The 18,307-nt window shown below is 41.7% G+C and overlaps 1 protein-coding gene across 3 annotated transcripts in view; it reads right to left on the minus strand.

Moving 5' to 3' along the window:
• scaper (S-phase cyclin A-associated protein in the ER) overlaps positions 1-18,307 on the minus strand; it is a 64,535-nt gene that overhangs the window by 33,149 nt on the left and 13,079 nt on the right. For 2 of the 3 annotated variants that reach the window (XM_028584958.1, XM_028584959.1), the window contains exons 6-20: positions 18,064-18,180; positions 17,306-17,433; positions 16,911-17,188; positions 16,059-16,409; positions 14,583-14,750; positions 14,410-14,476; positions 14,204-14,321; positions 13,619-13,730; positions 13,042-13,182; positions 12,601-12,756; positions 12,360-12,502; positions 8,220-8,301; positions 7,973-8,125; positions 6,747-6,854; positions 2,741-2,877 (exon numbers count right to left, since the gene is read on the minus strand). In XM_028584958.1, coding sequence (XP_028440759.1) covers positions 2,741-2,877; positions 6,747-6,854; positions 7,973-8,125; positions 8,220-8,301; positions 12,360-12,502; positions 12,601-12,756; positions 13,042-13,182; positions 13,619-13,730; positions 14,204-14,321; positions 14,410-14,476; positions 14,583-14,750; positions 16,059-16,409; positions 16,911-17,188; positions 17,306-17,433; positions 18,064-18,180 — 2,259 coding nt within the window. The remainder of the gene's footprint in view (positions 1-2,740; positions 2,878-6,746; positions 6,855-7,972; positions 8,126-8,219; positions 8,302-12,359; positions 12,503-12,600; positions 12,757-13,041; positions 13,183-13,618; positions 13,731-14,203; positions 14,322-14,409; positions 14,477-14,582; positions 14,751-16,058; positions 16,410-16,910; positions 17,189-17,305; positions 17,434-18,063; positions 18,181-18,307) is intronic. The other variant, XM_028584960.1, reaches the window with a different exon arrangement.

The following is an 18,307-nucleotide window of genomic DNA, read 5'->3' on the forward strand; positions in this document are numbered from 1 at the left end:
GCTCTATTAGGATCATTAAGTCTGCCTACACTCACAGGAGGACATTGACCTCTGTGGTCGGAAAGGAAGAAATGTACTCCAATGTAGCCAGACTTAAAATGGCAAGAGAAACTCACATAAGAATCAAAAGTTTAAAAGAAAGTTCAGGTCATCTTAACAGGGCTGCTCGCAAACTAATTTGTTTCCTAACCATTCTGTCAAATAGATAACACAAAACAATGCAATTAAGAGAATCAAAATGATTGCAGGTGAATAGAAATTGGCTTTTTGCAGATGATATACACAACTGATGTTAGTATTAGAAGAGTGCATGGACCAACAAAAAATTAAAAATCACATCTTTATTCTTAATCATGATCTCAATGAAGATAAGAGCAGACTCTCTGCAATAAGTCAGTTAGTGTTATCATCCCAAACCAGATATTAAAGATTTAAAACCCTAACCCTACTTTTATACATCATAAAACTCATGATCTAAATCCCTTTAAAAGATCTTTCAGATACACAAATATTATATATAATATATAATATTATTATCCACTAAAAATTCAACAGTTATTCCAGTAGCTCACATACGCTTCATGAGTCAGTGGAATGCTAGTCTCGCTTTGCCAGACCCTCCTCCAAAGCGCGCTGAAGGAGGATCTGTATACTCCACATAGCATTCAGGGATGGGAGGAAAACGTGCTCTGGTTTAATGGCATTTCTTTAACCAATCAGAATAGTCATTGGCGTCACTGAGCGTCGCACAGAGCGGCTGCAAAATAGTCGTGCAAGAGAAAACTCAGATTGGACAGATAGTCTAGCTAGCTGTCTCAATTTACCCTGCAGAGATCTGAGGAGGAGTCAACCATAGTCCTCATTAATCCACCGAATTTAAAATTCCAAGTAGAGCTGGGCAATATATTGATATCATATCAATATTGTGATATGGGACTAGATATCGTCTTAGATTTTGGATATCGTAATATGGCATAAGTGTTGTCTTTTCCTGGTTTTAAAGGCTACATTACATTAAAGTGATGTCATTTTCTGAACTTACCAGTCTGGTGTAACAGTTCTATTATTTGCCTTTACCCACTTAGTTATTATATCTACATTACTGATGATTATTTATCAAAAATCTCATTGTGTAAATATTTTGTGAAAGAACCAATAGACACTACAATTACAATATTGTTGCGGTATCAATATCGAGGTATTTGGTCAAAAATATTGTGTTATTTGATTTTCTCCATATCGCCCAGCCCTAATTCCAATACAAAGAAAGCGGAAGGAAACGGAAAATACATGCATCTGGCAGAATTTCCTGCTGCACCGGAGCAATCCCGGAAGTGGAACGTCAAGGATAGTGGGAGGCAGACAACAGCAGAAAACCTCAACAAGAGAGTTAAGCCAGCATGAGCCAGGGATTGAACCGCCAACCCTGTGATTCACGTTCAACCCACTCTCCTTGCTGTGGTACTGTTTATTTTGTTACATGCCTGTGCTGTATTTCAAAACTAACAATAGAATTGGAAAAAAACAAGTGTTGTTTTGATACGTTTCCTGACCAATACTAATGAGTTTTAACTCAAGGGCCATTTTTTTAAATTTTCCGCCCTATATCATTCCCAAGCTAAAAACAAAAGTGAAGTCTGTATTAACATTAAAGAATATTGCAATGTGATTAACATGCCTGAGCATTTGTGTTGGGCTTTTACTCTTCTTTAGCCTGATTTATGTACTACCAAAATGTGACTATTATTTATATGCTACTGTACTACGTATACTTTACACATATTTGATTGTTTGGGTTTACGTTTCGACAGACAGACAGACAGACAGACAGACATTAATGTTGCAGCACCATCTGCATGGAATCAGCTTCAGAATGAACTACAGTTGAAGGAGTTGGTCTCAACTGTAAGGACCTTGCAGAAAGGCAGTCTGTTTGTCATTGTTTTTAAATCAATTTAGGACCCAGATTTATTTTATGATGACATTGTTGTTTGAATATCATGAGTGAAAGTGCGTCTGTTTTTACTTGTTATTGTCTTTGTATTTATTTGAAACTAAGCTGCTGCCACTTGCCAGGACACTCTTGTAAAAGAGATTTGTAATCTCAAGGAGTTTTTTTTATCCTGGTTAAATAAAGGTTTGAATGAATGAATGAATGAATGTCATCCTGTTTGTAGTGGAATGCTTCCAATAATCTGTTGTTGATGCAGACTGCATCAATAACATCTTACAGTAAGTATTGTCAACATCATGTCTCTTTACACTCCTCTCCCTCCTGGTTGTGACAGCCAGTTAAATTGATTGAGCTCGGGTCCAGGTTCGGAAACACAGCAGCTCTGCCTCCTATTTGTTGATTACTATTGATTTTCTTTGATACTTCATTTAAAAATCAATAACTCAGAAGAAAAATAGGCATGGCTCATACATACTTTAACATACATTCTGTACACAGAGGAAGGCCTCAGATTTGGCAATGCCATGGCAGCAATTTGGAGGAAAGCTCTTTACAGGTGAAAGCCGGGGCCCTACAGATCGATTTGCAGTTTTGCTCCCCAATCACAGAAAGTGGTCATAAATTAAGCTCATCAGTGTTACCTTGTGGACAGCCAGGATGCACATAACATCTGCGTTGCATCTCCTTGTCACTCATAAAAAAAAAAAAAAGACGTAGTTTTGTCCTCTGTGCCTCTGAGAGGATGCACAGGGAAAAACGTGGGGAGAGAGAGAGAAATTGTATCACCTGGAGTTCATCCTCGCACGTAGCTTTTTCGCTTTCTTCCGTGCCTTCTGCCTCTCTTCTCCATCCTTCATGCTCTCAGAAGACACAGAGCTGTCAGTCACTATGTCCACAATGTATTTCTTCAAGGAAAGATGCTCCTAGAATAGACAAAATCAATACATTAAAAGACATTGCAGGCAAATGTGTGTACCATTACTTATAACACACTTCTAAAATAACTATTGCATCTGTTTTTTGGTGCAAAACAAGGGAAATATAATCTATAATTTAATTAACAGCTCTAGATTCTAGTTATAGATCAAGATTTCATTAACAAAACAAGTAATTAGCTTATAAAATACATTATCATGCATTGTTATAGATGAAACTACAGTATACAAAATAGGTAAAATTAGCTTTACCTGGTCGGCTACAACATTAAAATGCTGCTTATACGTTAAACCTAACTACTGTAAAGAAAGGAGGATGGAAAATGGAAAGAGGGAGACTATATTGCCTTATTCTAGGAAGAATTGTGTCTATTGTACACTATTAATCATTAAGAAGTTCTTCGCAAAATGAAATATAGCGGCAAATATAATACTTGTTAAATGTCTTCAAGTAGAGATTCTACACTTTGGATGTGGCACTGAATAATATATTGTATGACATGTAGATCTACACCTCTCAATAACACCATTGTACCCTGTAATTACCGCCAATGCTCTACAGTCTTTTGAAGCCACACGCCCATTGACATGCTAAAAGGCTGAAGGTGTTGCCTCCTGTCTGGCCCTGTCAGATGATTCTGATATTTCCACCAGGAGACGGGGGAATGTAACCCAATTTGAACAGCATGATGCATGTGCAAGAAACCAATTACCCAATTATGCTGTCATCCAGCACCCCGGAGGATAGAATGGCCTCACAGATAAAGGGTTTCCATTCAGCAGTTGAGTTAACCTGTGTGTGGGATGCCATACCCGTTGGTTACAAATGTTGTCAGTGCACCTGCTGCCTGAATAGGGATTGCACTTTGGAAAAACAGGTGTCCTTAGGTGGGCGAAAGTGAATTAGTGCCAAATAACTACAGCCTGAATCTAAAAGGTTTCTTTACCATTTAACTTAAAGGCCCTGAAAACCTGTTTTTTAAATGAGCCTTACTATGAGTTTGAATATCATTATTTTTTGTATGTGTTTGGAAGTGGGCAGGACTCCACTGGGAAAAGGTGAGGTCATATTTTCACAAACAAATCAATATTTGATTCCAAATGTGATCACAGGGGTTGTGTGCTTATGTAGCCAACAATTTCAAATCAACTCAGAGTATAATTAGTTTCTGGGTGTTCAACTTTTTTTCATATATTATTTATTAAGAGTTTGAGTTTGATTGAGAGTCTGAGCTTTATTGTTGATAAAGTAAATAAGTTGGTAACTAACTTAAGAATTATTTTAGTCTTTTTTTTTTTTACAGCCTTAAAGTAACAAGAGTAAAATAGTAGAAAGGGGACAATGATAACTGCAAATGAGACTATTAAGTTTTCTTGGAAGGATGCGTGTATCTGGATTAGTATGCGGACACTTCTGCCCTCTACTCTACAGGATACCATAGGTCAGTCATGACTCATGACCGTAGCTGTCCCTCTCTTGGGAGGCAGCTGTTCAGTAATCTCTCTGAGAGGCTATCCAGTGCACAAGCCACTTACTTAATGGAATTGTTTCAGTAACACATCCAAAACATCTTTGCAAAATCACACTGGTAACATTAAAGGGTACCTGAAATATTACGCTGTCAAATATAGTATAATGCTGCCATAAAGACTGTGATCCTGACTAAGAGAGCTAATAAATATATAATGATACATGCCATTTCCTGTTGCTCGGAGGCGAGACTGAATGGAAGTTGTGTAGACTTTGAGCGTTTGAGACAATCAGACACAAAGACAGACCGGTGTCTACCACTGAACCACTGTAACAACGCAGCAAAGACGCTGGCCTAAGAGCATTGCTACCGCACAAAACCCCCGTTTGGCTCTGGTGGAAGTAATATGATACCGCTCTACACATCCCTCTCTTTTTCTGACACAACCAAAAATCAAAAAAGGTGGCCAAGACCAATACAGATATGTTCATCCATTGCCTCTTTTGTCACATACAAAGGCCTGAGAGGTAGGCTTTTCATTTGGTGTGAAACAAACCGCTGTATTTCATGTTGGCTACTAGGTGAGATATGACACTACACGCTGGATTGAGTTACCATCACTACAGTGGTTTACATGACATTTTTGAACTGAACTGCATACTATCAGTGACATTTAAGGAGGGGACAAGTCACACAAAGACAAAAAAATAAAAATGATTAACTGGTTGTCTCCTTCAACAACAGCTTCACTGCAATAACTAGACAAATGTCAGATCTCAAAACAGTGTGGGGAGGGAGAAGCTCGATTCAGCTGGCAGTCTGGATATTTCATCAAGGTTCTCAATTTGTAGCTATCAGCACAGCTTTGACTACAAGACCTTTATGATTATTCAGTGCCTTTGGGAGGTCAGCTCTGATACCGTCTGCTGCCTGGTGATCCCTCTACTGGCCGTGTTTGTGGAGTACTACAGACAAGCAGGACAGAAGAACAGTATTTCCTCAGAGAAGCCACCAGTTTTTTGAGCTGCCGTGTCTAAAAGGTGATCAATAAATAAAGTCCTTATGTCAGAAGCCATGGGTCTTGGATATTACTTGCATCATATTAAACCAGGACAGATGGCGAGTGAAAAAAGTGATTGCAATTCTCAAGCTCTCTCCCCATACATCTATTCGTCCCTGTTGATAATCATATTTTCAATTTAATTCAAAGTCTGAATGAGAGGAAATGACCAAATATGAAGACACAGGGCATTTGCCGCCCGCTTTTGCTGAAAAACTATGGAGTGACCTCTGCACAACTGAACCAACCATCTTCATTTTAATTAAAAATCTTTCATTGCAGGAAGAGTTATGGAGCCGCAGTCTGGAAAATAGTTGGCATTGGTATGAACGAAATAATGGACACCGAAATTAGGTTTGTTATAAATAACAAGGGGCCACTTAAGTCCATCTAAACAAAGTATCCAGGCGCAGAGCTATTGGGCAGCTTGATGTACTTACACATAGAATAGAAAAAGTAGTTCTGGACATCTAAACATTATCTATTAGAGATACTACAATGACTAATATCCCAATCCAATAATAACATACTTAATAACATACTTAATACAAACTGTTCACATTTAGATTTAGCCAGATGCAGGATAGGACAAGGATGACTTTGAGTTCAGCAAGTGTTTACACTTTGACTGATAAATACTGACAAAAAGATAATATGAAAGGTGGGAAAAACAGTAAAGCCTCAACATTATGGTTATTGGTAAAACTATCATATAGGAGACAAATTGCAAATGTATATGAAGTAGTCCATATATATGGACTGTTTATAGTGCTATATTGGTGAAGTGCTTCTCTCCATTGCCTTGTTTATCATACTGTCAATGACCTGCATTGGGAAAGGAAATGATTTAGAGCAAAGGAAGGAGGGGGTATCAATTATTCCCCGCTGAAAAAAGCTTAAAATGAAGGAGCTGCTGGGGCCAAAGGTGCTGCGTATAGCACCAACAGTTGTCAGCCTCACAATGAGCACTGCTGAAAAGCCAATCTCATATTGCAGCCTGAGAGGTTACCTTGCATTAGAGCTGCCTTCCCATGGAAAAGCGCTCCATGACAAAAACAGCCTGGAGACAAGGGGGTGATGTCACCCCTCCACTGAAGCACTGAACCCTAACTGTGTACATTTCAAGGCCCATTTGTAATCACACAAAGCCAGCAGCAGAGCCGTGGCAGTATACAAGGGGGTGCATAAACAATAATAATGACCACGTCATAAAAGACAACTACGGTGTCTCTTTGTCTTTTTACATGACACATGTAGCAGTAGGGCAGTATTCTTTGACAGGATGAGTGGATGTTTGTTCCTGGCAGGGTGTGGGTGATACGCACCACTTCCTCGTCAGAGAGCTCCCGTCCCTGGATGCTGCTACTGTCTCGCACCGCCTGTTGGTGCCTCTTGCCCTTGGTGTGGCTGAACAGGTGCACCTCTGAGGTGATCTACAAACACAAACACAGTGGTCAGAGGTCACTGCTGCGGACACAATGGAGACAGAGGCAGGAAAGGGTCAACAGAGCCCCATGGGACTTTGGTGAAACGATATACCCCATGGGCAATTCAATCGGACAGGACCTGTCTCTCCTGAACCTCTGTTCAAAGCAAAGAATAAGGAAAGGAAATGTGAGGTTATGTGTAACTTGGCTATACATACTGTATAAGAAGCCTTATGATTGCATTATCTTGTTTTTATACTAATTGAGCCTACAGCAACACACACACAAACATTTTAATATATGTATATGCTTAATCTGCTTGTCCTACAATGCAATTCAGTCAGTGTAAGTTGTGGACTAGATGTCTAAATAATAGGTCTGAGAAATGGCCACAACAAGAAGCAGGTGTACAGCAAGTAATGTTGTTCTCCAATCTCTGGAAACAAGCCCCTTTAAAATGGGTTGTGTTTCATGTCATTAAATCAAGTGCTTGCTGCTGACCTATCTATGATCTCTGGTGTCAGATGCTGGCCAAGGTCATCCAACATTTTAACAAGATTCCCTCTTTCACCCCCAAAACCTCCTCTTCATCCGATTCTGGTAAGACTCAAGGTGTCCCATGCTTGTTTCCGTGGTAGCCCGTCCATCAGAGATAAATGTGTCTGCTTGTGGATTTGTTGCCTGACACTTGAAAAAGCATAACCATGCTCAGTCATAAATCTCTTTTTAAGAGTCCATGTTTAATCAATGCAGTTAAATGCTCATTTAAAATGTGCCCTCTTCCAAAAATCCTCTGAATCACCTTCCTCAACATTTTTATGTATAAATAGCCTGCCAAATAAAACAGAGTTTTCCCAGAGCTTTTCTGCTGCAGCAGCTTTGTCTTTTTCCCTCTCATCCATGTGTACTAAATACACACATTAGTTCAGAAGAGTAAGATAATTGAATAAAAAGGTTGGAGAACAATTAAAGCCCATTTGAAAGTAATCAGGCCTTTTTGACATCCCATCTCTACGATAATAGAAGCCATGGAGGTTGTACTGTTAGATTCTACATAGTGTATATACTGTAAGTTGGGGACACCAACTTGAGCCCCGAGACTGACGGGATGAAACTGCACATACCATAACGCAGCACAGGGAGCACTGTTTCTTGCGCTCATACGGTGTCAGTTTGGGGGCGTAGTCTGTGTTAGCATGTCGACCACTGCTGAGCTCAGCAGCCTTCTCCTTCCTCTGCTCAATTTGCTCCATATGCCTACGGCTGCTCTCATCATGCTATGGAAAAAAAACAGAAACCAGGGATCATATGGGAAATTGGCACACCTGTATGGTGTGGATGGAGATTCAAGGTGGCACAGTATGAACTAACCTTCATCTGTATTTTCTTCTGCAGCTCCTCCATGGCCTCCTGTTGAGCAGCACTAAGAGCAGCCAGACGCTCCTCTCGATCTCTTCAGAGGGCAAAGAAAAGTAATGTAAAACAACTGTCAAGTTTTACAAGTCTCACATTTATCAAAGTGACAGTTTGAATCAAATCAGACACCCGTTTATATACACTCGTCTGCAACTTTATTCGGTACACTTGTTCAACTGTTCGTTAACGCAAATATCTAATCAGCCAATCACGTGGCAGCAACTCAATGCCTTTAGGAATGTAGACATGGTCAAGACGATCTGCTGAATCTCTCTACTCAAATGTATTTATTGTTTGTTTATCTATAGAGGTTTAATTGGTACTTTTTCGCGCTATCCCTTGCTGCTGTAACATTATGAATTGCCGATTAATAAAGGATTTTGAATCTCAAACCAAGCATCAGAATTGTGAAGAAAGGGGATTTAAGAGAGTTTGAATGAGGCAAGATTGTTGGTGCCAGACTGGTTTAAATATTTCACAAACTGCTGATCGGATTTTCACACACAACCATCTTTAGGATTTACAGAGAATTGTTCGAAAAAAGAAAAAAAAAAAAAACATCCAGTGAGGGGCAGTTCTCTCGGCAAAAATGCCTTGTTGATGGCAGAGGTCAGAGGAGAATGGCTAGACTGGTTCTAACTGATAGAAAGGCAACAGTAACTCAAATAACCACTTGTTACAACCAAGGTATGAAGAAGGACATCTCTGAGCACACAACATGTCGAACCTTTAAGCAAATGGCTACAGCAGTGGAAGACCACACCGCTGAGGCTACAATTGGCACAGGCTCTCCAAAACTGGACAATAGAAGATTGTGGAAAACATTGCCTGGCCTGATGACTCAATTTCTGCAGCGACATTCAGATGGTAGTCAGAATTTGGCGGGAACAACATGAAAGCATGGATCCATCCAGCCTTGTATCAACTGGTGGTGGTGTAATGATATTTTCCTGGCACAATTTGGGCCCCTTAACTGAGCTTGAGTATTGATTCTGACCACAGTGTTACCATCTTTTATTGGCTACATCCAACAGGATAACTCGCCATGTCACAAAGCTCAAATCATCTCAAACTGGTTTCTTAAACATGACCATGAGTTCACTGTACTCAAATGGCCTCCGCAGTCACCAGATCTCAATCAATAGAGCGCCTTTGGGATGTAGTCATGACCAAAAGAACAACATCCCAGGTACAAGTGAGGATGGCTGGCGTGAGAGATAGGGTCATCTGTGAGGAACTCGAAAGGAGACAGTTGAGGTGGTTTGGGCATCTGGTAAGGATGCCCCCTGGGCCCTTCCCTAGGGAGGTGTTCCAGGCACGTCCAGCTGGGAGAAGGCCTTGGGGTCTGTCCTGGGAACGCCTCGGGATCCCCTAGTCAGAGCTGGCTAAAGTGGCTCTGGAAAGTGAAGTTTGGGGTCCCCTGCTGGAGCTGCTGCACCTGTGACCCGACCCCGGATAAGCAGATGACGATGTATGGATGGATGGACCTTTGGGACAGGGCCGGCGATTGCTATAGGCGACCTAGGCGACTGCCTAGGGCGTCAAATGTGTTGGGGGCGCCGTGTCGCTCTTAGGTCTACTTCCCATTAATAATAGAATTAGAACGACAAGCGAAATAAAACGTGTTTATTAAACATGATCATCCTAAGGCGCCCCCTCAGCCACACGTTTACTGGTCAACCTTTCATTACGCGACGTTTCCCGTCTCAGGTCAGACTCAAACACACGGAGCTCTGAAGCAGACCTGTGCGTCGCTTAGTGTCCACTCTCTCTGGAGAAATAGAGACGAGCAGCGTAATACTGATTACCAGGGCCCAAGGGGAGAGAGGGCCCTTGAAAAGTCTGGAATATATTTGATTTTACCTGGATATTTTTATTTCCTAATAACATTTCATAATGCATATCAGATGAAATGTAAATTTAGTGTATTGGCTGAATAACTTGGTTGATTGACCCACTACATTTTGTATACAAAAAGGTCTCACACCCCCCCCCCCCCCTTGGTAATGCGCCAAATGGTTTAGTCCATCTGCACGCATTTTGTTTGTTAGTTGAGCATCTGGTGGAGCGCAAACTTCTGCTGTAGAAAGGTCTTTCTCAAAGAAAGCCAAATCAGGCTACCAAAAAGAAAGGAAAGACAGGAGGAGGAGAGAAAACAGAATAAGGGGAAACAATTGGTAACTGACTTCTTTTCAAAGAAAGGTGAGCACTAACTAGAAAACCAAATCCATGGTGCTAAACTGCTTGAATATCTCCGTGACTGTTAGTGCTAAAAACGGACTGAGACAACCCTTATAAAAGAGCAGAACATGCACTTGATCATTTGGTTATACATGTAATCTGAGGTAAAGGCTAAATACATAAACACTAACAATGCTGTTTGCATACAACACACCATTGTAATAGCCTCATTTAAAACATGTTTAATTTTAAATGAATAGGCTATAATGTCTTTAATTAGCAGTAATAGGCTAATCATTGTCATAGGTAGCTTGGTAGCTCATCGGTAGATACATATCATGTCAACATTATAGTTATGTCAGATTCAGTAGAAGCAGATGTTAACATTGTGGAACACATGGCCCTCAGTTTCAGAAACTGTCCCACCAGGGAGTGGAGTAGCAACAGACCCCTCATCCTCCTCTTTGGATTTGAGACAAGGTGAGCTTATATCAAAATTAAAGCAAACCATTTTAGCCATTTTGACTGAAAGGTGTTAAGTAACACTAAAATGTTAGTGTGTTTTATTATATTAGGTTATAATTAGGATAAGAGGTTAATATCAGATGTATCCTTCATAGAGAAAGATGATGGAAAAGATGTGATTGAGGATGATGGGAGTGAAGACAGCAGGGAGCTCTGAGCACAGAGCAGCGTAGCCTACAGCCACTTCCCTGAACTGTCTCATTCAGAGACCAGCGTCCCAAACAGGGCTCTGAGTCTGTCAGGAGGTCTGACATCTACCGTCTCAGCAGAGATATCACGTACTGCACAGCAGACTATGGTGCAGGTGGATTATTTTCTGAAATATAGTGACTTTATTCTTGTAATAGCTTATTGTATTATCACTTTATTTTATGACTCCTCCAAACCTCAGAGAACACAGATGAGATGTACTGTATTTTGAATGTGCACAAAGTTTTGAACATGAGCAGAAATCTTGCTCAAACACATCTGAAATATTACAGTCCAGGGGTTTATATATTCATTAAAATGAATTCATGTATCATTCAGGTGAATAATTTTAATATGCACATTTAAGGAGGTTACTTCCTCAACAAAAGAAGCAAAAGTGGGAAGAGTAAATGATGCCTAGGATACATGTGTTGTGACTCAGATATATTTAAAAAATGTTGATCTACAGGAGAATAAATAGTTAAAAGCAATATAGAATGCCTGAGAGCCTTACTGCAATATATTCCATTATGTTTTTATATTTGGATTGTAATCTATGTTTCCTTTTTAGATAAAGATATTTCCAGTATAAATTGTTTCAGAAAAAGGTAAACAAAAATAAGTGCATAAAAATTCATCAGAATGCAGGAAATTAAGTATTTAATGCTCAAAATGTTCAAGGGGTGGACCCCCAGACTCCCCCATCATAAGTCACCATGCACACAAATCTGGAAACAAAACACTGGCCTTTGGGTTGCCAGACCAGTTATGATTAGACCAAATTTTGGTGCCGTCTAACTTACATGGAAGCTAGAAACTCAAATGAACATACATTGCTACTGTATCGCTGACACAGGGCTATGGACATCTGGCAATGCGAGACTAGTGGGGGAGGGGGGGGCAAACTCAATCTCGCCTAGGGCAACCAAAGGGCTAGAACCGGCCCTGCTTTGGGATGTAGTGGAACGGAAGATTTGCATCATGGACGTGCAGCCAACAAATCTGCAGCAACCGCGTGATGCAATCATGTCAATAATATAGACCAGAATCTCGGAGGAATGGTTCCAGCACCTTGTTGAATCTATGCCACAGAGAAGGCCGTTCTAAAGGCAAAAGGGGGTACAACCTGGTACTGGCAAGGTGTACCTAATAAAGCAGCAGGTGAGTGTATACTTTCATACTGAAGGAATTTGGGACTACCTGGCCCTTTCCCGTGCTGCATCTTCCCTGGCTTTCTCTTTGTCGTGCCTTTGCTGTTCAATACGAGCCTCCTGCTCCTTCCTCCGCACCAGCAGCTCCTCCACCCGTGCCTGCCGCTCCGCTTCCAGGACCCGTTTACGCTCCTACAGAGGGAGTAGAAGAGATTGTTGAAGATGATAAATGTGAAAATTGTTTGAAGTAGAAGAATTCAATGTGAATTGAGCATTGGTTTTTGGAGCACCTGCACAGCCTCATCTCTGGCCTGCTTCTCCTCCTGTCTCCTCTGTCTGTCCTCCTGCAGCTCGTTCAGCCGTTGCTCGTACTCATTTAACTTGGCCAGGACATCATGCCTCTTGTTTTGGGCTTCCAGAGTGTTGATGAATGCAATTTCATTCACCTGTACAGACATATTTACTTATGACAGAGTATACAAACACACACACACAGGGTATATCATATGTAAATAAACAAAATTGGGGGGTTAAAGAAAATTGTAAATAATAAAAAAGGAATAATATTTCAGCTAGAATTAACCCAACTGACAACCCCCAATCCACAGCACTTATATATATATATATATTTTTTTTTTTTTTTTTTTTTGGGAAAATGTATGAATGACTTGAAATAAAAACTGTAAATTCCACAGCTGTCACACACATATAGTAAAATGTTCCTCCTCTACCTTGGCCTCTTCTTCTTGGGCCTTCTTCACAATCGCCTGGAGCTGCAGCTCTCGCTTTAACTCTGCATGCAACAGCTTTTCGTCCATCATCCTCCTCCGCTGCTCCAACAACTCCTCCTTCCATTTCCTCACCTCTTTCTCCTGCAGAGAGTGGAGAGTGAGAAGCAGAAGCAAAAAATAAATAAAAAGAATAACGTACATTCTCTAGGACAACACAGACAATGGATTCTTAATCTATCAGTTGCTACCCTCTCCAGTGCGTACACATGGGGATTAATGTGAATATACACCACCTAATGTTTTTATGTGGTTAATCCTGATTTATTCTAGGACTCCGTCATCTTGCCATGGCCCAGAGAACAAAAACAAACTTCATAAGGGCTGTTGATTTTGGCCAGGGGACTCTCTCATGACAGTCTGCGGCCAGCTGGCCTGGATGCGACTGGAGGGGGTTATAATATTTAGTGATTCTATCAGGCAGTGTGCTGACAAAACCTCTCAATACGAGCCAGGCTGGGCTTAGCGTGCACGGAGTTTCTTCAGGGTGCTTTCCGTCAACTCGGCATGTCTTACTCACCCTCTCCAAGAGCTTCTGCAGTTTGAGCGTCTTTTCCTCCTGCAGTTTTTCCCTCAGCTGCTGCGCCTTCAGCTGTTTCTCCTCATGTTTCTTCTTTGACTCTGCAATGGTTCTGTCGAAAACATGGAAACAAATCATTCATCTCTTTCGGTTTTCTCCTTATCAACAAAGGCAGACAGACTCTGATAGGCACTGGGGCCTGATTAGGCGTTCTGGGTGGTAACCTAAAAAGAAAGAGGTAATAAGGCAGTAAGTGGCCTTTGACTCTCAGGCTAGTGAGCTGAATCCTTGTCAAAATAAGGTGAGGGGGTACCATGTTGGTTTCAAACAGTGTTAATTACACTAAGCGTATTGTTACAACTATATGTAGCCAACAACAAGAAAGAACTGGCAAAGTCATGTATATGTATGCAATACTCTAAATAAAATAAATTTAAAAAATAAGGTGAGGGGACTGCAAATGAGTAGACTGAGGTGCTAATTGTACTGTGTGGATGCTATCAATGTGTTAGAAATCAATGAAGCAGGGAGTTGAAAAAGGCAGGTGTGCTCCATCAGTCACTGCTTAAAGAAAATGTTGTGCACCTTTTGCGTGACGGGGAGGACAATTTCTCGTGCATGTGGATCCCATGTCCAGGAGGCCGAGCAGGTTCTTCTTCTACTATGTCCCCCCATGAGGTACTCTGACGCCATGGCTCACGAGCTACAGGAAAATAAATAGACTTCAGTATAATGTTTGCTATTACAAAAGAATGAGAGTTCCATTTTTATTTAGATGTTGACCTTCATACCGTCATAATCTGCCAGCATGTCACTCCAATCCATATTGACTCCACAACCTCCATTGCCGATACTAGCCTGTGGTAAACATTTGTGTATTTTATGTCAACATACGATCAAGTAAAAGTTTTAGCCTGCTGTCAAAAGAAACATTTACAGTATAAATGAGCATGATTAATCTTACAGAGAAGTCACTTTCGTTGTCAGTCTCCAGGTCGTTGTTCTCGGCCTGAATCTCTCTGGTCAGCTGCTCTTCCTCAGCGATGGCACTGGCAATCGCCTCCTCATTGGCCTTCTCCAGTCGGTCGGCAAGCTCCTCTTTTTTGGCCAGGACCTCTGCCATGGACTGGGGCTGAACACATAGGACAGATAACACCTCACACACACAGCATTTCACCCTTTATAAATGTTAGGTTTATACAAACATCCACTGAGTAACCAGAAAAACCCATTACAGGCACACTCGTAATATAATACCAGTATGCCTTTTTTTTTTTTAAATGGATGTCATTATGACAAGTCACAATTGAAAAAAAACAATTGAATGGTATAAATGGTAAAATTAACAATGGGTCTATTCCATTTAGCTGCTTCAGTTTCCTAGTCCTGGTATTGTGCATGCTGGCTCACTCTCACGCCTTATCAGGAGCCATCTTTATATACAGTACAAGTATGTACCTAGTTTTTTCTCCCCCTTTTTCTTTTTTAAAATCATGCTTACATTATATCTGAGAGGTGTTTTTCCGCTCCCTATATGTAAGTTATGTTGAAAAAATATTTTAAACCCCTTAGTATAATGCAATGCAGCAAAACTACTAAAATGGAGCAGATGTTTCTATTCTAAATATCTCTAATTGTTGATCTGATTTACACTTGGGTGCACGATCCAAATACACAATATCAACCCAATCACAGTTTGCACCACACAATCATCACAAGAATCACAAGTGAGAAAGCATTCAAGAGTCATGCAGGGCACATTTACCGTGAGGATGAAGAGATGGTGGAAGGAGGCAACTGATGGTTTTGCGCTAGCAAACTATTTACTTCAACCGTTTAGATATTTTGGGAGATTTCGTGCCATGGCAATAATAATGAAATGGCTCACAGATTACTCCAGAGCAGCAACTACTCTATTATAAAATTATTTTATCAATTATTGAGCCATCCCAACAGTGTTTATTTTACATGATGTATGGGAAGGTTAAAGAGTTCTGGATCTAAATATTAAGCACATGTATGTACAAGGTCAAAGACAAGACGGGTGTTAAGTTTGAGGCCTTCACTGCAGACGTTTTTTTCCACGTTTTTATTCACCACCTGTCAAAATCTGACTGTATCCCACTTAGAGGTGTAGTCATTCTATTTACACACACTTCACATCTGATGCTGGGCTGAATACAAACTGGAAGAAGTGGCCAAAATAACTAAGTTCAGAGATTAGTTTTAGGCAACACCCTGCTACAAAAGTCATCTCCTCACAGCTATTCTTTACAGTGAACAGTGCTATAACAACACTACGCAGAGGTATGCAGTCTTGCCTGCACATTTGGTCTGGAGGTTTCTTAAGATTGACTTTGTTTAGGCGGACAAGTACCCTTGGGGATCCCTGCCCCCCGCTCCCTGCCCTCCCTCTGCTCCGCCATCTCTCAGCACTCACAGTAGAAAGCTCTGTGGGGTCCAGCACACTCTCCAGTTTCACCGCTGCCATGGGAGCCTCAGCCTGTCCTGGAACAGATGTGGCCATGCCCTGTGACGCGCCACCCTCAGCCCCACTGTCCCCCAAGGCCAACAGTGCATCGAGCCCATCCGTCTGGGGAAGGTCTGGGGATGTGGAGATGTCAAGAGCAGGGACTGGGACTGATAAGGTAATGTCTGTTGTTGGGATTGTGGCTGAGGATGGGGGGGGCTCTGGGGCTTGGGAAGGGGTAGGAGCTGGTATGGGGGGAGGCGCGTCTTCACAGGGTGCGTCGATACACACCCCCAAGTCTTGTACACTCTCTGCTGGGGGCTGCACCGACAGTCACACAAACACACGCAAACTCAATTAAAGACATGCATATTTCAAGCAGTTCATGAGAGCAATAACAAACAAAAATCAAACCAGTCAATAGTCAACACATAGCTGAAAACACAAATCATGCAGGAAACCTGATACTGACATGCCCTAAGCATCCAATTATGATTCAAATAAGCTGATTGGAAATACTGATCTGCATTTCAAAATCAACCGATGGCTATAACACTCTTACCGAGTGTGTCTTGAGGCATCGACTGAGTATTTATTTCACGAAAGTGAAAATGGGTTTCTGACTCTGAAATGTCAGTGTACAATCAATCGCCTTAAAGTTGATATGCCTGTCTGGACAGTCGGTCTATGAATACCATGGAGCCCAAAACACAAACAAATGTGGCTGATAAAATGGTCTAGTGTTACTCTGCTTCTTGTAAATAATTGATATCTAGGGACTGCTATGGGAGAAAGACATCACAAGGTACTGAACCTCAGTACCTCCATCGTGTTTCCGTTCTCTGGATGTCCAGTCTTCTCCGGGGGGTCAGGCTCCACAGGCTCAGTGTCCTTTTGGGCTGTGTCGTTGTCCGGGGGAAACTGAGGATGGAGGTGTTGCTCCTCCTTTGGCGGCAGATGTGACTGGTTACACTTGGCGCTGTCTTGCTTTGGGGGGACATGAGCCAAGACAGGACTGATCTTGGCAACTATGGCGGCAGAGCGAGGTTTGGCAGTACGTCCTCGCTGGACGGTCTCCCAGCCCTCAGAATCCTTTTTACCTGGAAAACCAAAGAGGTACAGCGTTACTGTGCTCTCCATGTTAGACTCTCTGTGTTAGAAGTAAGCACGTTCTCTCAAAAGTACGTTCTGGGCCTGTGCGGGAGGGGAATTCTTACCCAGTTTTTCTACTGGGGCGGTGGTCGGTTGACACGAGCTAGGGACGGACTGAGTGCACTTCACTCGGTCCGCCCAGCTGGGGCCTGTGTGGGAGTGCCGGGCTGCAGCCAGCGTAGGTGTAGGACCGCTGAATGAGAAACACACACATCATGCATTAGAACAAACAAATGTGCACATGTACAATGAAGCGTTTACTGTTGGCAGGTGGGATTTCCATGACTCTCTGAGCAGCACCTACTGTGCTGCCTGTCTAAGGCGCTTCAGCGATCTGCAGACAGTGCCTATCTAACACCCCAGCACGCTCTACTCTGAGATAGCATGGGACTGTATTGGAAAACAGGCCTCCGTCATGATCAATATCCATTTCCTGCAGCATCCGATTACAGAGCAGTGCACATATTGAACCGATGCTTCAGCAGTCTTTAACTGACACTTTCATCTACACCTTCCACTGATTCTGTGGCCAAAGAGTCAGAGACTCAACAAATTGCATTAAACAAATGCTTCAGTAACCGGAATCAATGGTGGTATTGTTAGATAACGTAGTCTGCATTTTGTAACCCCTTCCAAAAACAGGCAAAGTGCATAATTTTAAACATTGATTGATTAATAATAATATGATGCCTTATGATACAATTTTAATCAAATAAAATGTTGTGTTGATCTTTAAAACAAAATCAAATGCGTAATGGGGTTTGGTGCAGCATACAGGCCTTAAAGCACAACTCAAGATAATGACAGTTAAGAGAGAGCTTACCCAAAGTTGAGAGGGCGACGTGCACCGGGAGAAGGAACCATTCTGTCTGCTGAGGGGCTTGGCATCACATGACGTCCTGGAGACATCTTACGGACCTCCCAGGCTAAAGACGTGGGCCTGAACAAAGTGAAAGTGGCAAACATTACTTAACTAACACAAATTACAATTCCTAGATGCCAAACACGCACAGACTTGGCTCACACTTTGGCAAATCAGTTAAATGGCTGATTCACTTGCAACGATT

The sequence above is a fragment of the Perca flavescens genome, chromosome 8 (genome assembly GCF_004354835.1).
Source record: "Perca flavescens isolate YP-PL-M2 chromosome 8, PFLA_1.0, whole genome shotgun sequence".
Lineage (NCBI taxonomy): Eukaryota > Metazoa > Chordata > Actinopteri > Perciformes > Percidae > Perca > Perca flavescens.